At 40.8% G+C, this 26438-nt stretch overlaps 2 protein-coding genes across 4 annotated transcripts in view; both read left to right on the top strand.

Moving 5' to 3' along the window:
- The window catches only part of LOC143860544 (protein PECTIC ARABINOGALACTAN SYNTHESIS-RELATED-like), a 41345-nt gene that overhangs the window by 3559 nt on the left and 11348 nt on the right, over positions 1-26438 (top strand). The window contains exons 4-5 of the mRNA XM_077371227.1: positions 11517-11593; positions 13067-13155. Of these exons, the coding sequence (XP_077227342.1) occupies positions 11517-11593; positions 13067-13155 (166 nt within the window). The remainder of the gene's footprint in view (positions 1-11516; positions 11594-13066; positions 13156-26438) is intronic.
- LOC143860545 (uncharacterized) lies at positions 3011-6094 on the top strand. 3 transcript variants are annotated; one of them, XM_077371230.1, is made up of 3 exons: positions 3011-5193; positions 5284-5488; positions 5585-6094. In XM_077371230.1, exon 1 carries the CDS (start codon positions 3923-3925, stop codon positions 5030-5032), a length of 1110 nt encoding a protein of 369 aa, XP_077227345.1. In that variant the 5' UTR covers positions 3011-3922; the 3' UTR covers positions 5033-5193; positions 5284-5488; positions 5585-6094. The 3 variants fall into 3 exon arrangements, with proteins under 3 accessions (XP_077227345.1, XP_077227346.1, XP_077227344.1); XM_077371231.1 differs by having other exon boundaries at positions 5284-5497; XM_077371229.1 differs by lacking the exon at positions 5585-6094 and having other exon boundaries at positions 5284-5549.

The raw sequence follows: 26438 nt of genomic DNA, 5'->3' as shown, positions 1-26438 counted from the left end.
AAGCTACCACTGGAGATATCATTTTCTTGAGCTCTTAGTAGGCATTTCTTCACTCCTAGTCTTTTACCAACAAGCAATACAGTGTCAAATTTTAGGAATTTCTGGTCCAATTTAAGCACGGCAATTAAAGTTTTTAAATTTCCACTTGCAAGTACATTGTATTGTTTCTCAGATTAGGATTTAAATGTTTATTGGCTGCAAGCTGCAAGTTTTGTTGAAAAAAAAAATCATATTTATACTGGTGTTATATATGTTGGAACATTAGGAAGCATAGTTCTTCCTTTGTTTTGCTATAGCTTATGGCATAGATCCGTAGCTCATTTGCATTATAGGATTTGGGAGGTTGCTACTCGATATTTGAAAGATTGAGAGCTGGAAAACAGTCGAAATTTAGGCTAGCTCTGTATTCACCTTCAACACCTGATTAGAAGGCTTCGTATTCCAAGTCATATTAGTATTACTCTGTATATCCTTCTGCAACAACGCTAGCCTTGTATCTGTCTTTTTTTAGCTCAGACTTGCATCCAACAACATTCTTGTTTGGAGGCCTAGATGTATTCTTACACATATCATTTTATATCAAACTCATTTCCTCTACAACGGCTTCCATCCACCTCTCATTCTTGATTTGTTGTTCTAGACTGGAGGTTTTGAGTATTTTGTTTCCACTTTGTGTTGCTCTCTTCTTTTTCAAACATATTTGCCATTCAGTTCGATCAATGCATCCAACTTGTGACAATCATCATATGATTTTCTTCACTTGACTATCTCAGGTTGTAATTGTTTGTGGCAATCCTGATTGATAGACATCTGAATTAAGAACTGAGATGGTCTTTCTGATTGTGGCCTTTGACATGGAGAATGCCAGTGAAGGCAAATACGATATCTATTATTTCCATGTATACTTCTTTGAAATGACATCCCTTCTTCTAGGAAAGTCCATTTAATCAATTGGCAGCAAGTATGCCAACCTAAAGTGGCAAGTGGTCTCGGATTAAAAAGTATTGCTGTCCAAAATGCTGCCCACTTGGTCAAGTGGTGGTGTAGACTCTTTTACTAGCAAGGAAGGTTACGGGCCACTTGCCACTTTTTAAGGTGGTGGAGACATACGCAGGGTAAGTAGATTACCCTCAAATGGTTTACCCGGAAATAGGTTACACCCTCATATATACGCTCACTGGAACACAGCCATAGGAAATCCAGGATAAGATAGATTGCTATCAGGTTTCCTTCCGAATCCGACAAGTGAGAAGGTCGGCTACTAGTGACGCTAACCAGCTTGCTCGATTGGGGGATGGACAGAGCCATTATTGAGTTTCTTATTTTCTCCCTCGTGTTTGGTTACATATATCTTGTTTGTATGTCTCTTCTACGCTTGTATCAACCACCACGGTCCCTTATTCTCTAATCTAATGAAACCACCACTATTCAGGAAAAAGAGAAAAACACATTCAACTTCAAGAAGATGCATGTTTTCTCTCAACCTCACCATTCTGTTGTGGGGTCTAGAGAACACGTTCAAATTCAAGAAGATGCATGTTTTTCTCTCAACCTCACCATTTTGTGGTGGGATCTTGACACATGACATTTGATGTTCAATTCCATGCTCAGTGAAATATGATGCAAGACCCCCATTCATATATTCACCTGCATTATCTAAGCAAGACTTTGATGTTAATGTCAAACTGAGTACAAACCAAGATGCAAGACCCTCATTCATATATTCACCTGCATTATCTAAGATAGTGCTTTTATTATCACTGTAAGAAGGTGAAGTACAAGGTTTTGCTGCAAGTTCTCAAATTTCACAATTCAAATCTACGGAAGAGCAACGCACCGAGCAAGACACTCAAGAAACAAACCTTCTAACACCAAAATAGTTAAATGACCGAACTGACTATGCCAAAGCACAAATTGATCTTTATTGGCATGACCGCATGACTACTACTACTGCATTGGAGCGTCTTGTAAACAGTAGCAGATTACTTGTCCAGAAGATAGGGACCACCATTCTCACGCATGCAATTAATTGTCCTCTTCTTCAGGTCCTGAAAAACACTGCTAGTTGGAAAAAAAATTATACCACAATTCAATTTTTTTCGGCATACTACTAACTGGCAAAAGATTTGTAATTAAGTTCAGAACATGTAATGTAAGGGTTGAAGATGGAGATGCAAGGAACAACCTTTCCTTTTCTGGATATGGAAGAAAAGGTCTTATCGGATGTCATAACCATATCCCTACACGAACAAACTCTTGGAGGAGAACAAAGATGGCGTACAGCGTACAGGTCATTTGATCGGGGGCTCCTAATTTGATGATCCAAGATGCGCTGGAGGAACCAAAAGATACAAGATATGCTCATGTGAAGTAACTGTGTTGGCAAATGTGAGGTGTATGCTACCGAATATCCTTCAAGTTGAGCTATCATGCGCCTTTGACTCTCAATATCTTTAGGGTTGTTATCATCTCCCTAGAGGGATTTGTTACATGACAAGATGGATCATTGGTTACAGACTATGTTGCATGGATTCTTTGCCCCCTATGCCGAATCCGTGTCGACAAGTGAATCAGACGTGGATTTGCGCGGGAGTCAAGGTTATAAATTTCGTTTCGTTTCGTCCGAAATTTCGGTCATTTCGTTCGAAATTGAACGAAATTTTGCCGAAATTGGCTATAACGACTACTTTGAACGGATTTTGCAGATTTTACAACAATGCCCCTGGAACGTCTCTTTTTGGTTTTTGACCATTTTAACCTCAAAATGTGACCGTTTATAGCTGTTGGGAAGGGTATTTTAGTCATTTTTAAATGCATAATCAATTAAAAACTCTATAAATAGCCTTTTCCCTACGTTCTTATCCTCCACCTTCACATAAGTGATTCTCCTTCTTTCTCTACTTTCACTTACATAATCTATTCTACTAAATTTCATACAAGTCTACCCGCTTCTTCAACTCAATCCAAGTCTATTTTGGAGTAAAGGGAAGGCATACATTCAACTTACCACTACAAGAAGTCAAGAACTATTTCCAAAGGCTTATTTCAAGTGAGTGAAGGCTAATTTTTTCTTCTCTTCAACTCAAGTTCAACCTCAAGGTTCTCTTTATTTCTTTCCATTTCCTTTCTTTTATTTCTTACTTCATTTGTCCCCTTCTACTTCATTTTGTTGTAATTTGTTTCAATTTTCTTTCTTCTAATTCATTTTTCCCCTTCTTCTACTTCATTTCAGAATGAGTGGGTCGGGCTCGGGACCTTCTGCAGGAGCATCCTCTATTGGTTCGGTACCCGCTAGATCGGATGACCCGGCATGGGCTTACAGTACATTGGTTCCGAGTCAAAAAAATAAAGTAACTTGCATATTCTGTGGCAAAGTCATATCGGGTGGAGGTATAACCCGCTTGAAAGAACATTTAGCGGCTGTTCCTGGTGAAGTAGCATCATACAAAAAAGTGACTGAAGATGTAAAATATCGAATGAAGCAACTTTTAGATGCAAAGAGAAAAGAAAGGGCTAGGATGAGCCTATCTAGAGCAGAGGTTGGAGGTTTTTATGGCACACCAGACGAAGAAGAAGAGCAGGATGAAGAAGACATTGGCACACAATTGCCTCAACGAAGAGGTAAGGAAGTTCTTGTAGAACCGAGTGGTACAAAAAGGAAGAAGAAGGGAATCACAGGAGGGATCAGGAATTTCTTTGCACCACGAACAACCCCTGGAGCCCAGCCAAGCATTAAAAGTGCTTTGGCTACTAAAGAAACAATGGATAGAGCAGACATGGAGGTAAGGAAGTTCTTGTAGAACCGAGTGGTACAAAAAGGAAGAAGAAGGGAATCACAGGAGGGATCAGGAATTTCTTTGCACCACGAACAACCCCTGGAGCCCAACCAAGCATTAAAAGTGCTTTGGCTACTAAAGAAACAATGGATAGAGCAGACATGGCGGTTGGCATGCTTTGCTACGATGCCAATCTCCCTTTCAACGTTGAGAATTCACCTTTCTGGCAACCTATGTTTGATGCTGTGAATGCCGTGGGTTCGGGTTATAAGGCACTTACTTATCATGCTTTAAAGGGTCCCATTTTGAAGAATACAATGAATGAGGTAAACAACTACTTGGTGGAGATTAAGATGTCATGGAGATACACTGGCTGTAGCATTATGGCAGATGGATGGACAGACACCAAACAACGTTCCCTAATCAACTTTTTGGTGTACTGCCCTAAAGGAGTCATATTCCTCAAATCCGTTGATGCATCTGGCATAGTGAAGAATGCCGATGAATTATACAATATCTTTGAAAAGATTGTCGGAGAGGTGAATCCGGAATATGTGGTGCAATTTTTAACTGACAGTGAGCCAAGTTACAAAGCTGCTGGGAAAAGACTAGAAGCCGCGTTTGGTACATTCTTCTGGACTCCGTGCGCAGCTTATTGCTTAGATCTCATCTTGGAGCATCTGTGCAAACCGACTGTATTTCCTCACATAGCAACCACAATTGAGAGGGCTCGAACGATTACAAAGTTCATCTACAACCATGGAAGCCTCTTGAATTTGATGAGGAAGGAGTTCACAGGTGGGAAGGAGTTGTGCCGCCCTGCTGCAACCAGATTTGCTACAAATTTCATTAGCATACAAAGTCTGGTGTTGAATCGGAAAGCACTTCAGCAGATGTTTGTGTCTGATGAGTATAGTACTAGTAGGTTTGTCCAACACCCACTGAGTGAAGGGGTAGTTAGTACTGTGTTGGATAAATCTTTTTGGGACCAATGCAAGTACATTCTAAACATCAGCGAGCCTTTAGTGAGAGTGCTGCGTTTGGTAGATCGGCAGGACAAACCGGCGATGGGTTACCTATATGAGGCCATGGATAAGGCCAAAGAGAACATCAAGGAGAGGTTGAAGAGAAAATCAGATTACAATCCCATCTGGAGGATCATCGACCAAAGATGGGATAAGCAACTCCACAGTCCCCTCCATGAAGCAGGATATTTTCTTAACCCTGCTCTCTCTTTTCACTCCTACCTTCTCTAGGCACAATGAAGTAACCAGAGGCTTGTTGGCATGCATCACTCGACTGGTACCTGATGAAGGTACACAAGACCTCATCACCAATCAGATTGAGGATTATCGAGAGGCTAAGGGTATGTTTGGAATGAAGCTTGCAATCCGCAACCGAACGAAGTTGGGACCAGGTATATTTGAGTTGTTTGTTTAATTAAGTATAATTCATTTTAACTTTCAGTTTCTCAACAAATAATGCTTTACTATTTATTACTTTACAGTTGCATGGTGGAATCAATTTGGAGGTGACGTGGAAGAATTACAGACCTTTGCGACCAGAATCCTCAGTCAGACCTGCAGTGCGACTGGGTGTGAAAGGAATTGGAGCACCTTCGAACACATTCACTCTGCAAAGAGAAATAGGTTGGAGCACCAGAGATTAGATGACTTGGTGTTTGTCCATTACAATCTTAAGTTTCGAGAAAGGTATACAACGTAATATAATGTTTTCAACTCTCACCTCATTACTTTAAGCTTTTAAGTTTAACCTTTGACATTAAACTTAATGTTTTCCTTTTGAAGGACTTGTTGAGGAAATCATCTACCACTAGTGACCCTTTGAGCATAGACCATCTGGATGTCATGATGGATTGGGTTGCAGAAGAAGAATATGTCATATTCACGCCGGAAGACATTGGGTGGAAAAATCTTGAAGCACCTACTGCTGTGGTTGGGGCCGGGGACGACGACGACCACGACGACTTTCTCATGCTTCTTGAAGAAGATGTCCCTACTGGTGGTCCAAGTGGTGATGACGGCGGCGACGACGATGAAGAAGAAGACATTGAGTATGATCATCCGGGTTATGATGACTGAGAGTTGTTGCTACTAGCTATTGTCTATGTTTCACTTTCATGTATATTTTTTTTTATGTTTTTCTATGTATCAGACTATCAGTTGGACTTGTGCAAGACTTTATGTGTTTAACTAATGAATATGCCTTTTGGGACACATATTTTGGACTATTTATTAGTTTTTTATCTTTTTCTATTGATTTTTTATTTATTTGGATTTTTCTCATATTTTTTAATATATTTTTTGTGTGAACGAAAAGTTTTGACCGAAATGCACCGAAATACCACCGAAATTTCGTTTCGGTGGCCGAAACGAAATGGCGACCGAAACGGAATTTACAACTATGCGCGGTACACACCCAGATTCTTGTCGTCGCCGTCTCCCACACGAATCTTGTTTTTTTGGGCGAATCTGACACTCGTTGTCTCTTTTAAAATACAAATCCTATATATCATCCCTTTAGACATGTTTTCTTAACTTTTTTTTTTTTTTAATAAAAGCACTATCCTCCTCTCAATAAAACCTTAGTGCCTTGACCATCCATCCTCGACCCCCTCCCTCCTACTCTCTTAATAAAAGCCCTAACGCCTCGATACACCATCCCCAAATTTTTTTAATGAATATATATATATATATATATATATATATATATATATATATATATATATATAATTAAGAGAAAACGGTTCCTACACACATGTGTAGATAAGTTATCTACACACTAGCTTAAAATACAGTGGGGGCAACATTATTTGGGTGATCCAAACCATTCATTTTTAAGGCCCTCACATAGATAGGGTGTCCACAAAAAATCAGATCCATAGGATTATCCTAACCATTCGAACTGTGGAGGCAAAAAATGGACTAATTTGTGAAGGTTTAAAGACATCCATTTTACCTCCACAAATCGTAGGGTTGGGATGATCCTATGGATCTGATTTTTTGTAGACACCCTATCTATGTGAGGGCCTTTAAAATGGATGGCTTGGATCACCCAAACAATGTGGGCCCCCACTGTATTTTAAGCTAGTGTGTAGAGAACTCTCTACACATATGTGTAGGAACCGTTTCCTCTATAATTAATTAATTTTTTAAAGGGATTTGCTAGGGACCATCACAGAAGACATTTCGAGGGACGGCTGTTGCATGAGAGAGAGCAGTCACATAGGCTCACTTTTCAACAGATTTTGTCATATTCATTTAATTCATCTGAGGTGGCTGCTCTCATGCAACAACCGGCTCTTGAAATGCCTTATGTGATGGTCCCTAGCAAATCCCTCTTTCAAACTTCTATTTTTTATTTTATTTAATAAAAATTATTGAATCCATGAATCCTACTTTTTTGGGTTTGCCGAATCCGACACCTTGAATCTGTGTTGGATCCCGACACACGAATCCTAATCCATGCAACACAGGCTACATATGTAGATAGAAGGCTTGTAGAGCTAGTGCTGGTTTCAGCGACAGTGTGTGCAACATAGATTCGATCTCTTGTTTAATTTGGTTGGTAGTTCATAAAAATCGCAACATGCCTCCTCATTTCAATATGCTCACAATGCTCACACTTTAGCTTATCCTTCTCATCTGAAGCTTTACTAACTCTTTACTCCTCCTCTATTGCATCTATGTGAAACTGTTGCAAGAGCTAATCCATTCTGTCCAAAATTATTCATCATGGTACTCTGCGTACTCTGCACTCTGTATGTAGGATCTCTACAGAGGATGGATCTGTATCTTGGGATGCTCATAATCTCGATTCAAGACGGCCAAGAACTCAATTATCCTTGTTTAGTCCACCAAATTTTTACATGTTGCTGTGGCAATAGGACGAACTGATGTGTATCACTTGTAATGGTTGTATTCCTCCTATTTGCTCCTCAAAGAAGCATCGTATGGCTAAGGCCATCTCCCGTGACAAAGATGAGATATCTGTTGTTGCAACTCAATACACTCTTGCAAAGTTTCCCACCTGCCGATTGAGTCCCTAACTTCCTTTACTGTTTTTAAGAACAGAAAACCTTTACCGATTGTCAGTTCCATAGTAGCAGCTATGACATCACAGTTAAGTTCTTGACCTCCTATTAATCATAAATGGGATCCTATTTATTTGGTTCTTGCATTCTTCCATTGATGTATTCCACCTTTCCTCGTCCACCAATAAACATACAGGCAAATTGTGTCCACTCCTTGCTTCCATCTAACTTTACTATGGTAATCACTAGGTCCAGGTTGTTATCACCATGATTACCCATGTAAGGCACATTCTCCACATTAGATATAGCATTAGACTGACCAACAGCACTACTATCAGACATACTGCTGATTTACTGATGTAGAAAGTATCTAATCATAATAGGAAATGAATGGGATGATGAAATAGGAATATAGAGCACATTGCAAGACCTAGCATCCTTCAGACAAATAATAATCAATTTCTCAGATATGGTTTGTTTGTTTTTGTCTAAAAAAATCATAACTGAAATTGTGGAAGTTTAACTATCCATACCATATTTTGATGAATTCGTCTGGATTTGTTTGTATCTTAGTTGTCAATTTCGTTTCGTTTTGGCCAAAATGGCCAAAACATGCCGGTTTCATTCAAAAGCTGTTAGAAAATGACCAAAATTTCATTTCGTTTCGTTTCGGATTTCGTCCGATTTCGGGAATTTTGGACGAAATTCACCGAAATCCGGAATTTCAGACAAAATTCACATGAAATTCACTGAATTATGGAATTTTCTCTCCTATCATAAACCTGAACCCAATTTAAGAGAATTGAGCAAATATAGAGAAGCCCCAACTAGTTTGGGACAAAGGCTTTGTTGAGTTGAGTTGAGTTGAGCAAATATAGAGAAGATTCTTGTGGGGTAGGGGTGACGAGAAGCGAGGTATTCCTTTAGTGAAATGGGAAAAAGGTGTGCTTGCCCCTTAAGGCGGGTGGATTGGGGATCAGGAAGATTAAAGAAGTAAATCAGTCTTTGTTGGGAAAGTGGTTATGGAGGAACGGAGAGGAAGAATCATCATTGTGGGCCAAGGTCGGATTGGGGATCAGGAAGATTAAAAGAAGTAAATCAGTCTTTGTTGGGTAAGTGGTTATGGAGGAACGGAGAGGAAGAATCATCATTGTGGGCCAAGGTAATTGATAGTAAATACGGGTCGTCAGTGGGAATCAATGGACCAATTTAGTCAGCAGGGCCACACGGTTTGGCATGATATTTTGAGTTTCTTACATCTCTTTTGTGCCAGAACTAGATTTAGAGTGCACGTTGGCGACCTTGTAAGGTTTTGGCTTGATAAATGGTGCTCCCTCCAACCTTTGAGGGAGTTATTCCCAGATTTATTTGTGGTAACCTCTTCTAAGAAAGCATTATCAAAGACTTCTTTGTGCGGGAAGATAATAGGGTTGTTTGGGTGCCTGCTTTCGGAAGAAACTTCTTTGATAGGGAACTTCATTTGGTGACCAGGCTGTCTGAGCTGTTAGAGAGGGATGCTATATTAAGCGGGATGGATCTGATGCAAGGGTTTGGATTTGGAATATGCCAGGGGAGTTTTCCGCCAAATCTTTTTATCATCACCTCGTGTCTTGTCCTGCTTCCCTTGCTATCGCTAGGGTTTGGTTGATCCCTGTTCCTCCAAGAGTCGGCTTTTTTGGTTGGGTTGCTGTTCGAAATCGAGTCAAGACGGATTTTTTAAGGGCCAGGAAGATGTTGATCGTTGATCATTGTGCGCTCTGCATTCAAGATGGGGAATCAGTAAATCATCTTTTTATTCACCGCAAGGTTGCTTGGGAGGTGTGGAGTAGAATCTTGGCAAGGTTTGGAATCTCATGGGTGTTCCCTAAGAATCTATAAGAGGCTTTGGAGTGTTGGCACATTCCTCATGGAGGAATAAAGGCAAGATATTTTGGAATATGTCTTTCCTTGCTGTTTTATGGGTGTTGTGGGAAGAGAGGAATGCTAGATTCTTTAAGTGGCATGCTAAAAGTTCCTCGTTTTTATCGTCTAAGGTGTTGGCTCTTTCTATAGTTTGGGCTAAGTCCCTTCCTAGCTTTAGATTTGTTTCTGCTTTTGAGTTGTGGAACGTTTGGCAGGAAGTTTATTGTAGTTCAGAGATGAGACCTTCAATTGTTCTGTTGTGCGAGGCTTCAGCTAGTGGATTTCTTAAATTTAATTTTGATGGTTCAGTATGGGAAACCCAAGGCCGGCCGGAATCGGGGGGTGTGCTTAGAGACAATGAGGGGGTGGTGAGATGAGTCTTCACAGGTCCTATTGGTGTAGCTGATTCCAATAAAGTGGAGATTCATGCAGTTCACCAAGGTTTGCAGCTTCTAGTGGGAGAAGATCTAAATCGAGTAGTGGTGGTGGGGACTCTCTCAATGTGATTCGATGGCTATCCGGATCCCATTTTTTCCCTTGGCGCTTTGCGGATCAATTTAATGAGATTAAAGACATTGTGGGAAACTATAACGTCTCCTTCCACCATATTAGCTATTAGGAGATCCGCCAACGGTGAGACGGACAAGCGTGCTAGAATCAGGGTTAATTTGGAGGCTTTGGAGCAATTCGATTTTCTTCCGCCTTGATTTTTTCCCTTTTTTGCTTTCATTCTCTTATTGTATAGCCTGTTTATATCCTCTTTGTACTATACTCTTGACCATCTCGGTCTCTTTTAATGAAAATTTTGACGATTAAAAAAAGAAGAAATAGAGAAAAACAGAAGCATAGGAGAAATGGATTTCGTATGGGGAAGAGCAACCCCACAATCAACCCCACAATCTCCTAAACAATATTAATGTAAAACCCAATCTTACTTAATTATAAGAATGCCACTAATAAACGACATTAGTCATGATTGCCCCCATCAACACAGAATTATGTCACGATGAGTCCACGATTGGACCCCTAGCAATATATTCTTCATCTCTTGGCTGTCATGTGTTGAGCTTGAAGCCTTGCTCTCCACGTTGAAACCCTTGATTCTCTAACTGAATAGTAATATTTCAATTCCTTTCTTAGCATAAAAATCTACATAATTCCCTTGGATGCCCCCCCAAACACACATACACATGAATTATTTGCTGTGTTCTGTGCCTAAAGAAATGGTCGACCTATCTGAGGATATATCAACCTTACAATTCCCTATATTTCTCCTGCAAAAAACAGCATGAATAATACTGCTTTGGCCTCTTGCACGGATTCTATTGCTATTTTGAAAGACGAAACACTAATTTCATTTGCATGCAACATCAAATGCTACATGCATAATCTAGTCATGCACTTCTTGCCCTCGCCTATGAGGCAAAGTTATACCATAAAAGCTTAATATCCTCAATGCTTCAATCTATGTTCACTTTGAATTGGTTGCCATTGACTTGCACTTGTTGTTATTTTAAAAGCTTCCGTAGATTACCTATTCGATTTAATTTTTTTATATATGATGCCTTCATTATGTTACCACTCTTTTTTTTTATTTGTTTGTTATGATAAGTATTAAAACACTTTTTTTTTTGCATTAGTTGAATGCTGGTTATGCTTGGCTTGATTGTATTTACGTTCTATGTTTTTTTACCTGAGGTTTTTTCTTGTTTTTTCGATCTCCTTCAATTTGCTTATTTCAATTTTTCTTAGCTGTCTAGTAACTTCTTGAAATATTGTGGCAGATCTTCCACCAGAAAATGAAACAACTGGCTATATATTGATCCATGCTGAGGGTGGCCTAAATCAGCAACGCATAGCTGTATGATTTCTGTTTTGCTTAATAACTTGGTTTGAGAAAGACCTCTTCTTTTTCTTTAGTTTATGCCTATGCGAAAATTATTCACCTTTTAGAAATTTTGATTTTGTTTATAATGCCTGTCTTGTGGATGTATCATTTATATTAGTTTTGATATGTGAAAACATTAAATAAAGGTCAAGATGAAACTAATTGACTCAGTAAGCAGTTTTATATGAAGTAGCTTTCTTGATTCATCTTTCCCTCTGAACCTGTCAATGAAGGATGATGGATCCCTTATTTTGCTTGGCCTGTAATTTTTAAGACTAAGGGTATTCCTGGAAGTTACCCTTTAATTACTTATGCTCTCTTTTGTCCTTTGTGGGCATTCTACTTTATTTTCCATCCATAACTGTTATATATGAGGGACAACTTCATATTCCATTGTATTAGTGATTATTCTGCACTTTCTTATTTTCTATTCATTCTCCTTACAATTTCTGTAGGATCCAATGTGAAGCATTCCTGAATGATCGTTTTTTTACAATGAAATGTTATTATTGGTTGGTCTTATGTAGGTCTTTTTGATAGTTTGCCAAGTTTTGATATCTTAAACTACCTATCCCCCAAGAGTAAGCTACAAAGAACATTGCTATTGAAGCCTCTCTATCACTATCTGCAACAAGCCTTATGCTTACCCTGCTTCACTGATATCACATTCATAGGTGTTGTTTCCTATTTCTTTTTATTTATCTTGGAATTGGTCTCAAAATTTAGATTTAATAGTTAATATTCTGAGGTGGCATTATTTAAGGTAGTTTCAGTTAGAGAATACCAAGAGACTTCTAAGATCTCTAATTCGATGGGTAGCTTTGCACGGGTAATAAAATGTGTTCCATTCATTTATTTAGAGAGGCAGCGTTAGAATTTGAATTTCCATGACACTTGAGTCGTGGATGATTCTTAAGAAAACTATTTGTTATTCTTGGGGATTAAGTTGGTGGCCACTTAGGGGCCGTTTGGATACGCGGATTTTAGAAACCTGGATTTCCTCGAAATTGTACATGGGAGACGAGAGTAGAAAGAGACCAGCCGTCGTTGTCTGATTTCTCGCCCTTCTTTTCAGCGGCAAGAGAGCAGCAGATCACCCCATGTTTCCAGGTTTTAGAAATCTCAGGATGCGGGAGAGATTTCTAGAACCGGATTTTCTTACTTAAAATCCCAGAAACGCCGTCAGCGCAGCATGCAGCAGCTTGATCATGAACTCTCTTTTACACTGTTTTCAACCTAAAACCTGGTTTGTAAAATCTGCGTGTCCATACGGCCCCTTAACTCTGTTCTGATTGTCCTGAAGTGAATTGTCAATTGTTTCCTTTCCCCATTCAGCTGTACACTGTAAATTATTTTCCTTTAATTGTGTTAATTCTCCATACAACAAGTCAAACAATGCAAGTTACTGTACAAACTTACTTTGCTTACGCTCTTGATTTCTTGCAGATATGCAATGCTGTTGCTGTGGCCAAAATTATGAATGCCACACTTATTTTGCCATTGTTGAAGCAAGACCAGATCTGGAAAGATCAAACGTAAGATCTCATGAGTCATGACTAAGCCTCCTTATGCTCTTAACCAAGTTTTTGATTTGACATTTTCTTGTTAATCAAATATGTTATTCGATTCCACATATGCACCGTGTTATAGAAGAATGGAGCCTATCATTGTTATGAAGAACAAACCAGTGAAGGGTGGATCTTTATTGAATTTTTTTGTTATAGCAAATTTTTTAGTCAGATTTTCTGTATATTTTTATACCAAACTTGAGTGAATACTATGTTTTCTTCTTCTAGTTTTGAGCATACCAAATATCTTCTAAAATTGAATGTCTCTAACGTAGATATCCAATGTCATAGTCAGCATGCTGACAAATTCAGAATTCTAGGCACGCTTCAAAACCTACACTCTCCCTCTACTTAAGAATTTATGTTGTATCTATCAAGTCCGTCCACGATTCCAGCACTGCACTTTTTTATATTTTCTTAATATGTATGTGATTCAAAGTATAACTTTAAATGGAGTTTCTTGTAGTCTAATTTAATGATTGTAAAGGATATGACTGTAAAGAAGATATCGAATTGAAAATGCTAACCAGTCTGTCTTCTTTTAGTAGTACAATGGCCAACATTATTGTTCAATCAGGGTGTCAAAATTATGTGGAAACAGGAAGATGTAGTGGGAATTTTTTGTCTATTAACTTTTCCTCAACTGAAGATAACTTACACTGGATGCTTTAGCTGATCGATTGATATTCTCCTATCCACCCCAAAGCTGTGGAGGTTTATGGATGGAGCTAACCGAGGTTAAAAAGCGATGGTATTTATCTTAGTGTTGCACAAATGGTGTTCCCTGCGGCTGATTTTGGATCACATTCTTGTTATTCTTGGATGGACGGCAAAAGATGCATCATATCAGCCTTAAATTCTAAAATTATTGGCTTGAGTTTTCAAGTATTAATAAAGAATTTGAGAAGTTGTGGCATAAGATTAAGGATGAACAGTTGTAGGGTTCAAGTTTATAAAATAACTTAGAAAATTAAAGAAAGGAATTGAATGGGAACGATTGTTCTGGGTCCTTAGCATTCCAAAATAAGACTTATTTTGAGATCAACCAACTCAACAAAGCAGGAAACACGCCTTTGTGTTTGTTAAGGAAGAAGATAATAACATAACTTTCTTTCATAGAGTGGCATATGCGAGAAGAAGAAATCAAATTATTCTCTTAGTGAAAGACGATAATCTTTTTTGTAGATAGTGCGTGAGTGGAAATTTGATTGTCGATTTCTTCAGATGGTTAGAGTCTAAAGATATTAATTGGTGTCTTGGTGTCCTAACCGTTATGAGTTAGAGTTTTATAAGGTTTCACAAGAAAGGGCTTCTTGGCTCTAATGAGAAATTTACAAGGAACTGAAGGAAGCAATTTCAATCAAGGTTTTAAATTTCGGTTTCGGTCGGCACGGAAATGGAAACATTTCAGTTTTGGTGGAGACCTTGTAAAATCATAGAAATGTATGGAAACCTTATAAAATCATAGAAATGAATCGGAATATGCCTGGATACTGAGATGCCCGGAGGCAAGTCTCCCCATCAGCTATCTCGGTCTACCATTAGCATATGGCCAAAAGAGTCACTCTGGGACCCGGTGGTGGAAAGAATTGAGAGAAAGCTTGCGACATGGAAAAGAAGGTATGTATTGTTAGGAGGGAGAATAACCTCATCAAGGCTGCACTTTCAAATATGCCTGTCAATTACATGTCTCTCTACAAGGTTCCGGTAATAGTTGCGAATCGTATTGAGAAGCTACAGAGAGATTTTCTCTGGGAGGGGAAAGAAAGTGCAAAAAGGCTCAAACATCTAATAAGATGGAAGAAGGTGTGTAAACCAAAGAAGAAGGGCGGGCTCGGTATTGGGGAAATACGGTTAAGAAACATCGCTTTGGTTGGTAAATGGCTATGGAGATTCTGGGTGGAAAAGGAAGCATTATGGCATAATGTTATTTGGGATAAATATGGAAGCGGATGGGGGGAGTGGCTTTGCCGGAATCCATCGGCCGGGAAGGGATCCGGGGCTTGGAAATCAATATGCTTCGCTCAAAAATTTGCACTGAATGTCAGATTTAGAGTAGGCAAAGGCTATTCTATTAGATTTTGGGAAGATCTTTGGTTGGGCAAATCTACGCTTGCCGAAGATTATCCGGATCTCTATCAATTGGCGCTAGCACAGGATGCCAGGGTAGCAGATTACTTGAAAAGGGGAAGTGGATCAGTGTAGAATTTCTGGGACATTTGGATGCGGCAGAACTTAAAAGATTCGGAAATTGAACACTATTCTACGCCTATCTTCATGCTACTGTTCGAAATTCGAGGAGGACAAGTGGGTCTGGACCCCTGATCCACAGGGCGGCTTCTACGTCAATTCCTTCTTTCGAAATCTAAGTGGAGAATGGTGGCACTGTCAGACGAGCGCGCATCTGGTGAAAGGCTGCCCCACCAAGAATCACTGCCTTCATGTGCACCCTGGCGCATCGGGGCATTAATACATCTGACCGATTGAAGAATAGAGGCTTCAATATGGCGAGTCACTGCCCATTATGCTGCTGTGTGGAAGAATCATTGGATCATTTATTCCTTCAGTGCTCTTTTGCTTATTGACTTTGGGTGGACATTATTAAATTCTTTGGAATGTCTTGGACTTTTCAAAAACAAATATCACAGGGTGTGGTAGACTGAGGAGAAGCATTCGATGGCTGTCTTGAGCAATCAATGTGGCTGTTCATACCCTATGCGATTGTTTGGCATTTATGGCTGGAAAGGAACAACAGAATCTTCAACGGCATGATGAAAGTTTGGTACCAAGTGGCGTTGGACATCAAAGTATCCATCATTACTTGGTTTAGGGCTAAGGGTGGTGGAGCTTATTCTATTGGGGGAATTCTCAGACGCTCGCTCGCGGTGATAAATGAATCGAAACCCAAATCACTTATATCACCAAAGTGGGCACCTCCTCTGGAAGGATGGATTAAGCTTAATTTTGATGGGAGTTCGATCGGTAATCAGGGTAAAACTGGCTTCGGAGGTGTTTTTCGCTACTCCGTTGGAGCGATTCTTATGTCATATTCCAGACCCGCTGGCACATGTTACGCGAATGAGGCTGAGGTGACGGCACTCCTATTTGGTCTCAAATGGCACGAAAAACACAATTTAGGACTGCTAATAGTGGAAGGCGATTCTACGAATGCAATTGCGTGGGCATCAAATCGTAATAGCTGGCCTTGGCGTCTTTCAAAGAAGATCGATGAGATTCAAGACTTGGTTCGAATCATCCATCCTCAGTTTACCCACATGAGAAGAACAGTGAATTCGATGGCGGATGAAATGGCAAGCGCGGATGTAGAATTACAATCACCTCGGATCGTGGTGGAGGGCCATCTGGGGAATATTTTTGGAATTTCTCCAGGAAGTAATGTATTAATTGGTTAGTCATAGGGGGCTAACCGTAAGATTGGCTATTCGGCTTTGGGGATATCTTGTCCCTTGTTGTAATGGGCATGTTACTGGAATAAAATTTCGTTATCTTTTGTATAAAAAAAAAAAAAAAACTCTGGGAAATGCTCTGAATAAGCACATACTAAGAAACCATCACATAAGCAGCAAAACCATTTATAATGGCTTAATAACGTCTGTTGAGAGTTAGAGAAGAGAATGAGAGAAAGAGAGTGAGTTGGAGAGTTACTTTGCCTCACTTATGTATTTATCTAATGAGAACAAGAGTACATAGACCATATTGCCCTTAGGCTCATATACACTTCTAATACTCCCCTTCAAGCTGGAATCTAGATATCATACATTCCTAGCTTGTTACAAATATCATTTAGCTTAGCTTTACTCAAGGACTTGGTAAAAACATCAGCTAACTAGTCCACTGATCGAGTGAAGGAAATGCATCTCCCCTTTTTGAATTCTCTGACATTGAAAATGATAGTCCACCCCTATGTGCTTAGTTCTCTCATGAAAGATAGGATTGGTAGCAATGTGAATAACAATTTTTTTTTTACAATAAAGTTGAGCTGGGGATGATGAAGGGAAACCACTCTCAGATAGGAGTGAGTGCAACCAGATGAGCACTCCACTCGTATGTGACATGGCTCGATATTCTGCTTCTGCGTATGACTTGGAAACTATGTCTTGTTTCTTACTTAGCCATGATATTAAGTTACCCCCAACAAAGGTACAATATCCAGTGGTGGATCTCCTATCTGCTGGTGACCCTGCCCAATCGGCATCACAAAATCCTTCCTACTTTTTATGTCCCATGCTTCTTGAATAATAGGCCTTTCCTTGGAGCGCTTTTCAAGTAGCGAAGGATCTGAATTGCGGCTGCCCAGTGGGAGGTACGTGGCGCGCTCATAAACTGGCCCCACTGCATAGGAGATATCTGGACGAGTAACTGTAAGATAAATAAGTTTCCAAACAAGTCATCGGTACCTGCCAGGGTTGTCAATCAAGTCTCCCTTTTCTGAAAGCAGCTTTGTATTTGGGTCCATGTGAACAATAGCTGGTTTCATTCCCATAGAACCAGTCTCATCCAACATATCTAGCATATACTTCCTCTGTGAGAGGGAGAGACTGCTACCAGAAGAAGCTACCTCAATCCCCCAAAAAATACCTCAGATGCCCAAGGTCTTTTGTGGAAAATTCTTTCTGCAGGAAGGCCTTCAGCCTCTGTATGCCAAATGCGTCACTCCCTGTAATAATGATGTCATCCACATAGACTATGAGAAGGACATGCCTATGTGGCATTATAATGACAACTAAAAACCGAGTGGTCAACTGTTTATTGCTTCATGCCAAATCGCCTGATAGCATCATTGAATCCCCAAACTACGCTCTAGGGGATTGTTTGAGCCCATATAAAGATTTTCGAAGTCTTGAAACTGAGGAGGTCGCTCCATATAGACCTCATCAGTTAGGTCGTCATGGAGAAAGACATTCTTGACATCAGATTGATATAAAGGACAGCATCGGCTGACAGCGAGGGAGATAAATACTCACAGACGAAATTTTGGCAACTGGGGAGAAAGTCTCTGTGTAGTCAACGCCAAATGTCTGTGTATACCCCTTGGCAATTAAGCGCGCCTTAAGGCGATCAACAGTCCAATCTGGTAAGTATTTGATGGCAAATACCCAATGACACCCAACTGGCTGAGCACCATGAGGTTGGGGGACCAAATCCCAAGTATGATTGGCTTGAAGAGGCCATCTCAACATTCATAGCAGCATGCCAACCGGGGTGAGGAAGAGCCTCGGGTACAAGCCTCAAAGAAACAGAAGACAAAGACGAAACAAAGCTATGAAACGAGGAGGTGAGATGATCATAAGATACAATAGATGAAATCGGATGTGCATTGCTATGGAATGCGTACGGGAAGCAATAGGAGAATCTAAAGGAATAGTAGGCGAGGGATGAAGAGTTACCTGGGAAGGACGTGTGATTTCCTGCTAAGAAGATGACTCCTCGGGCTGAGATGGAGGGAGAAGTGGTGGTCTCTGATCGGGCCTCTGACGTCGTTGATAGACTTTCAGGGGAGGTCGTGGAGGAGCAGAAGGCACTTGCAATGGAGAAGGAGGAGTACGAGGAACCGAAGGCTCCTGCAATGGAGAAGAAGATGACTCTATAGGATCAGGTAAAATAAGAGGAGGGAGAGGAGTCTGAGAGTGGGGCAGAACGTTACCGCTCTCAGCAAGAGCAGTAAAGAATGAGACTGACTCAAATAAGGTGACGTTAGCAGAAACAAAGAGGCGCCGCAACCGAGGGCTATAACAACTATAACCCTTCTGGGTGCAAGAGTACACCAGAAAGACACACCGCTCTGCTCGAGGAGCCAACTTATCTAGACCTGGTGAGAGGTTATCAATAAAACAAACACAACCAAAGACTCATGGAGTGAGGGGAAATGGATCCCCCTGAGGATGTAAAACCGAGAAGAGGGAGGCACCATCTTAAACAGAAGAGGAAAGCCGATTGGCTAGGAAACATGATGCAAGGATGGCATTGCTCCAATAGGGTTGAGCTGAGAAACATAGGTACTCTCCGGAGGCTCGATATGGGTGCGTATTGGGTGCGGGTGCGCCGGGGTACGCCCTGTGTGCGTACTGAGTACGCACCCAAACATGTGTACAAATACACTCGTACCGCGTACGCACCCAAACCCTACCTCTATAGATTGGAGGGTTGCGATCATCCTATGGAAATGATTTTGGGGGCGCAACCTATTTACTTTGTGGCCCATTAAATGGATGGTTTGGATCATCCTATGGTGTTGGTCGTACAACAACATTAAGGCCCAATCATAGGCCCCGCACATATTTTTCAAAATGAAGTGTACGGTCCACACCATAGTATGATCCAAGCCGTCCATTTGATGGGCAACAACGTAAATAGGTTGTGCCCCCAAAATCATTTCCATTGGATGATCGCAACCCTCCAATCTCTAGAGGTTTCCATAGTATGTTGTTTCGATTTGGATCAGAGGGCTAGGATTAGCCTATGGAAATGATATTTTGGGGCACAGCCTATTTACGTTGTGGCCCATCAAATGGACGGTTTGGATCATCCTATTGTGTGGGCCATCAGTTCATTTTGAAGTATGGGTGGGGCCTATGATTGGACCTTAATGTTGTTGTACGACCCACACCATAGGATGATCCAAATCATCCATTTAATGGGCCACAAAGTAAATAGGTTGCGCCTCAATTGCTGATGTTATTGTTATTTGAACTAGAACTTATGAAGTAATATTAGATTTTAGTGATGTTATTGTTATTTGATTGTTTTCCAATTAAATTGTTTGAATTCTTTAACAAAATATTTAATTCTTTAATTTTTATAAATATATAATAAAATATAAAAATATATTATATTCAGCGTCCCCCATTTCAACAAAAATTATATTCAACGTCCCCAACGTATCCGTATCCCTTTTTTTTAAATCGCGTATCCATGTACCCGTATCGTGTCATACTCGCACCCTGTATCTGCATCCGTGCTTCATAGGGGTTGAGGACCTGCATTTGAAATAGAAGGGTGCGGGCCATATTAAGAAGGTATCGTAGCTTCCTCTCGGCAACACCATTTTGCTGAGGTGTAGGTGCAAGAGGACTGATGAACAATGCCATAGGTGGATAAGAAATCGCGAAAGGCAGCAGAGAAGTACTCCCTAGCATTATTAGCGTGCAGACATTTAAGAGTATTAGCATATTGTGTAGTGATCTCAACTTGAAAGAAAAGCATTAAAGACCACAGAGCTGTCTTTAAGTTGAAATAACCAAGTCATATGGGAGAAATCATTCACAAAAATGACAAAATATTGACAACAAGAAAGAGACTTGGTCCGAGAGGGACCCCATATATCAGAATGCACTAACTCAAAAGGAGTAGGGACTCGATTAAGATCTCGGGATGGAAAGGACACACGACGGTGCTTCCCAAGCTCACATGATTCGCACTGGAAAAAAAGAATAGGACTTGGAATAGAGGATGATTGCTGAAGCTTTTGTAGTGAGGGATGACCTAGATGACAATGCCACTGATAAGGATTGACGGATGTATGCAAAACAGCAGGACTGGGGATATCTAGGCGATAGAGACCATCCACCACACGACCCGAAACAATCGTCTTCGTAGTTGATAGATCCTGAAAAACACAATAAGAAGGGAAGAAAGTGAAACAGAACAGTAAAGATGCTTTGTAATTTGGCTAACAGAAAGTAAATTAAACATGGACTGAGGAACACAAAGTATCGGGGATAAGGGCAGGCTAGAGTGAGGGGAAATAATACTAATACCAGATATAGGTGCAGTGGTCCCATTGGCCAAAGTAACGCTTTTAGAGGCAGAATGAAGAGGCTAAAAAGAACCGGAGGCAGTTACCCATCATATGGTTGGAGGCCCCTGAATCAATAATCCAATAGATGGAGGTAGTGAGAAGAGATGGTGAACTACCATGTTGGGCAAAAGAGGCAGCATGTGCTCAGCGGTGCGCACGCAGGCGCAAAAGCTCATCATAGTCGGCCTTCAAGACAAGGAAACAATCACCATGTGCTACTGGGCTAGCGGTGGTGGATGTAAAGCCATTAGGGAGGCCGCTAGATGTGCTTCAGGCAGAGCATGGGGGAATGAACCCCTAATGTAAGGCATAGCATGTAGCCATAGTATGCCCTGCTACTTGACAATGAGTGCAGTAAGGGCGTCCACGCCCACCAGCGACACGACCACCTGCAGAAGTACGACCACAAATACGGCCTAGACCTCTGGCACAACGACCACCGCCATTGCCAGAATAGTCACCAACAATATACTCGCCAAGAATAGAAGTATGAATAGAGGGGCACTAGACCCATGAGGCCGCATACAACGCGACGCTTGAGAGAGGGTCCTTGTGAGTGATGGAAGGGACCCGTCAAGAGGTACATAAATCATATGTGGGAAAGCAACCTCCACAGAAGAGGAATAACCAAAGACGATCGTTGAAGATGGAGGAGTCGATCCGAGAGTCTGAGTCGAACTAACATGAGGATCCCTGATGACAGAAATATAGAGAAAGTCTCAACCACAATGACGGCAGAGGATAAACAATAGAGAGGTGACGAATCACATGACGGGCCCGACTATGATACCGCGGCTCCGAGGGAGAGACATAGCAGAAATAGACATCTGAACACTATCCAGGATGAGAAGAGAGATGAGGAGATGAGATCAGAGGCACAACATCTCACTCAGACATTTCATCGAACACGTGGCGTGCATCACAACTCCGGAGAAGACTGAGAGAGGAAATAGACATAAGAGAGCTAGCAAGGTGTAGGAAGCTAGCAAATGAGATCGGAGCCGCGGGAAGAAGAAAGAAAATGGGAGAAGATGATTTAGGTCATGTTTGAAAAGATGAGTGTGAAAGAAAGGAACCCGAGGGTTAGATTAGGGTTTCAAGAGATGAACTCCTATAGAGGGTGGGAGAATGGTTTTCGGCAAAGGGGAAGGGGGGTTTCCGGCAACACGAGTGGAGGCAAGGGGCTTGGTGGGGGATGGACAGGGAGGAGAGTGGGGCAGCAAGGGGCATGGGAGGAGAGGGTGGTACGAGTGGCGTGGAGGGGCTTGAATGAGAGGAGAAGGGGCGTGGGAGGGGCTGGACAGGGAGGAGAGTGGGGCAGCAAGGGGCGTGGGAGGAGAGGGTGGTGCGAGTGGCGTGGGAGGGAGAAGGGGGCAGCAAGGGAGTGGGAGGAGAAGGGTGCAGCAAGGGGCGTGGGAGGAGAGGATGGTGCGAGTGAGGGCCGGAGAGGGTGGAGAAGGTGGTGTGAGTGGAGGGGATGGGTTAGGGTTAGGGTTTTGCTTGGGTTAGGGTAGAAGAAGAAGAAGAAGAGGAAGAGGGGTGTCCTCAGTGGTGGTCCCTAGGGAACCACAACCCTAGGGCTCTGACACCATGTTGAGAGTTAAAGAAGAGAAGAGAATGAGAGAGAGTGAGAGAGAGAGAGAGAGAGAGAGAGAGAGAGAGAGAGAGAGTTGGAGAGTGTTATTCCCCCTCACTTATGTATTTATATAATGAGAACAAGAGTACATAGACCATATTGCCCTTAGGCTCATATACATTTCTAACAACATCGAACACCTGTGACATGCATTGTCACGCATGTCTAGAAGAGTAATGACAATAAAGAAATATAATGTAATGAAGTATATCAAAGTACAATGACCAGTCTCCCCTTTGAGGACCTCAACTCTATGCCAATACCACATAGAGTTACGAGGTATTATTGGTCCCATGCCGTTCTCACATCCCATGCATAAGATACGGTTACTTTTTTGTGTGATTCAATGATGTTGCCAGCCAAATATCATTCTCTACATTAATGAAATGAAATGAAATGAAATGAAATGCAAAAAATAACATCTCTCCATTTTTTTTTGTCGTTCCGACCATTTGCGTTGAATTACGGGAATTTCAATCGAATTTTGAGAATTCAAATTTCGGGGAAATAATGACGTGAAAGGAAATCATGTTCATTTTGTTTCAGTGGGGATGGAAATGGAAACATTTTGGCTATTTCAAGGAAGTTTTGGGGAAATTTAAAACCATGAATGATTTCAATATAGGAAAGGGAAAAGCACTGGATTTTAATAATTTTTGTGGCATTCTATCAAGGACAAGGGTTCTTAGTTAAGTTATTTTTAAATCCTTGGATGAGTTCTATATGAGAGTCCATCTCATCCATGATAGATAAACATCGTTCAATGAAACTAGATTCATTTTCGTTTCTCTTAATCTTGGGAAGAATAGGTGTTCAGATGAGGACTACTTCGACCATATGATGACCAATGCTGAGTCACCTTCCAGACTTTTTCCGATTTCATTTCTTGTGGTGTCTTGCTCCAAACTGAGTTGTCTTCATCTCTACTTCCATTGTATGAGTGCTGCCACTCAAGTTTGCGTAGGTCATAATCACCTTTCCCCTGCTATTTGAAATGCATTGGCTACCGCTTCCCACTCAAAATATCCCCCCTTCATGTATTATGCCTCTGCTACATCCATCGAAGTTCAACTTTAGCCATCCACTGAGTGTTGCTATCCAAACATCTTTTACCCATTCAGATTTCTGACAAAAGCCGCAAGCATCCTTACAATTGTTAATTAATTGACAGGCCTTGAAACATCTGATGCTAGGATATGTTCGGATAATTTAATTATAAAACCCTTTAATACTGGTACGATACTAGTAAAATATTTGGAAAACACCTCGGTATTTCTTTTCTTTCAAATATTCCAAATCATAGAAACGAATGGATTCTTTAGAAGGCTTGGGGCCGTCAATTCCCCATTATGTGACACCACCATTGCTTAGAGCTCCTTAATTCTCCAAGGCAGGAATTTTTTTGCTTTAGTTTGACTTGGGTTAAAAAAAATCTCCAAACCTGAATAACCTATGTGTAGGCGTAAAGAAATAAAGTATGAATTCTACATTTTATTGCATTGTCACAGCATTTCCATGTCAGAGAAGATATGTTAAGATATGTTCCTAGATTCTTGTTTGTGGGATGCTATTATTTTTCGTTGAAGAGCTAGACACATGAATGCCATCGATTTAGGAGAAGGTATTGTTCTTCAGGTTGAGTGATTCTCGACCTCCTAATTGTTTGTCCTAAGCATATTATAAGCTGAATTTACTAAGAAACGACCACTGCAGTGGCAATCCATATAACCTCATTCATATACGAGGGAGGTATGGAAGTTACTTAGAAGTGATGGCTCTTCGATCGCTCTTTCTGAGGATTTGTGAAGGATTACAATGGTCCATCAAGACATGTTGGCATATCATTCCACATAATTTGGGTGTAGGCCTCACTTTACTAAGAAAGTAATGTTTGTTGAGATGTAGGGATATTTTGGTCCTATTGACTGGTTTTGGAATTTACTATGTGTAAGAGGGCATATTAGCCTTTTCATCATTGTTTACTTAATTGATGATCAATAAAAAGTAGTCTGGACTCTGGGGAGGGGAAGGACATAATCACAAACCCTAGTCCTATTCTTTTCGTCATTCTTCCTTCTTTCTCCTACAAACCTATCTTCTCGCAGGTTGATTACAACTTGGTATGAAAGCCTAAGAAAATTGATTGCCTTTCTCAAAGCAAGAGAGGTTTTGAAGGGTTTTAATGTCACGCAATTGTATTTCTAACATCAGTAGTTGTATGGTCAGGCTGGCCTGTCTGGGACGAATCAGGTATCAATCAAAAGAGAGTGATTTCTCCCGATTTGTGGTGATTTTTACTAACCGTTTGAGATGGTTTATGACCAGCTGGTTGGATTTTCCTAAAACTACAAATTTCTGTAAATCGGGTTGCTTCATTCATTTTTGGTCTCTTTGCATTTGTAAATGTGATCAGTTTTACTCTTTTATTTGTAATGATTGCAATGGAAGTGGTCTCAAGTTGATTTTTTAATAATTGAAGGTGCTATGCCATTTTTAATCCAATGGTTTATCACCCTAAGGAATGTTTGCTATTTTTTGAGCATTTTGGTCTGTGTACTATTATACGGTGAAGTGGAATTTTAGTTGATTTTTTTTCTTTCAGATTGTTGTGTGTAACAATCTCTAATATCCTTTTGTGAAGTTGTTTGGGGTTTACTTGGTGTGTACTAAGCCCCGGGAAAGTTACGGAAGAGTTTGAAAAAGAAAAGTGTATTTAATGTTTAGGAAGTTTATTGACTGTAGAATTTTTACAAACAATAATACTGAAGTAAATTCTTCTAATACCAGGGATCACGGAGTTTAAACACCCTGGGATCTTCTCTGAAAATCCAGGGAGTCATGATGAAATCCACTCATTGAGGGAGATTGACAGTCTCATCAAATGTGGTATAATCACCCCTTTCTCTCTCTCCCCTTCCTTGTCAACCACTACAAACTCAAGCATGATATCAAGGCCTTTATCTAGCACCACATGTCGTAACTTGTGTTATGTCATTTTGATTTTCTTTTTTTCTGCCAAACCCTGAAGGCAGTCATGAAATATCATCTATGCTTTCGTTGTGAGCACCAACATCATCAACTTGAACTGATACTTCGACCACAACCACTGCATAATTGCCATCAACCATAGTTTTAAAACTCCCCCATGTCTGCGTTGACTCACTCTAGTCGACTTCCTTTTACCTTGGCCGCGATCCGTATTTTGCCCTACAGAGTCACTAAACTCTTTTGACTCTCTCGAATTATGACTCTGTCAACCAAGTACTCAGCCGCATCAACCGAGTACTCTACCGTGTCATGCTGACTCGACTTGGATTTTTATCGGCTGCGTTCTGCGCCGCATCCGCATTTTCAAACACTGCCGCATCAGCTACTACTTCTGAGCCTCACTGCTACCCATCAAGCCCGTGCTCATTGGGCTGCCGTGCAGAGGAATCTTGTCCACTCCATTCAAACCCACTGCCTGCCTGAAAACCTCTTTTATAAAGCCACCTTTCAAGAAGATGTGAGCGGGTGCATGGGGATTGCAGTCAGGAATGATCTTAGATGTGTTTCCGGATAGGGTTTGTGTGACCGCATTCACCCCTTATCTTCCCGCCTGCCATCGATTGGGCAGCTGTTATCCTATGCAATTGGTATTTAACCCGTGCACTCTTCCGTAGAGTTTTAGCTGTGTTCTCCATGACCACTCTCTTGTGACCATTGTTGTTATGTCCCACTTCTCTGTCACAAAACCCTATTTGATCTGTTGGAGGTTGAGAGGTTGTAGCAATGATTTTATTCCTCTCTTTTTCT

Source organism: Tasmannia lanceolata, unplaced genomic scaffold (genome assembly GCF_043159265.1).
Source record: "Tasmannia lanceolata isolate RefF3 unplaced genomic scaffold, GAP_Taslan_0.1 ptg000037l, whole genome shotgun sequence".
Classification (NCBI taxonomy): Eukaryota; Viridiplantae; Streptophyta; class Magnoliopsida; order Canellales; family Winteraceae; genus Tasmannia; species Tasmannia lanceolata.
The sequence above is the reverse complement of the archived record's forward strand: the minus strand, read 5'-3'. Positions and strand labels throughout refer to the sequence as shown.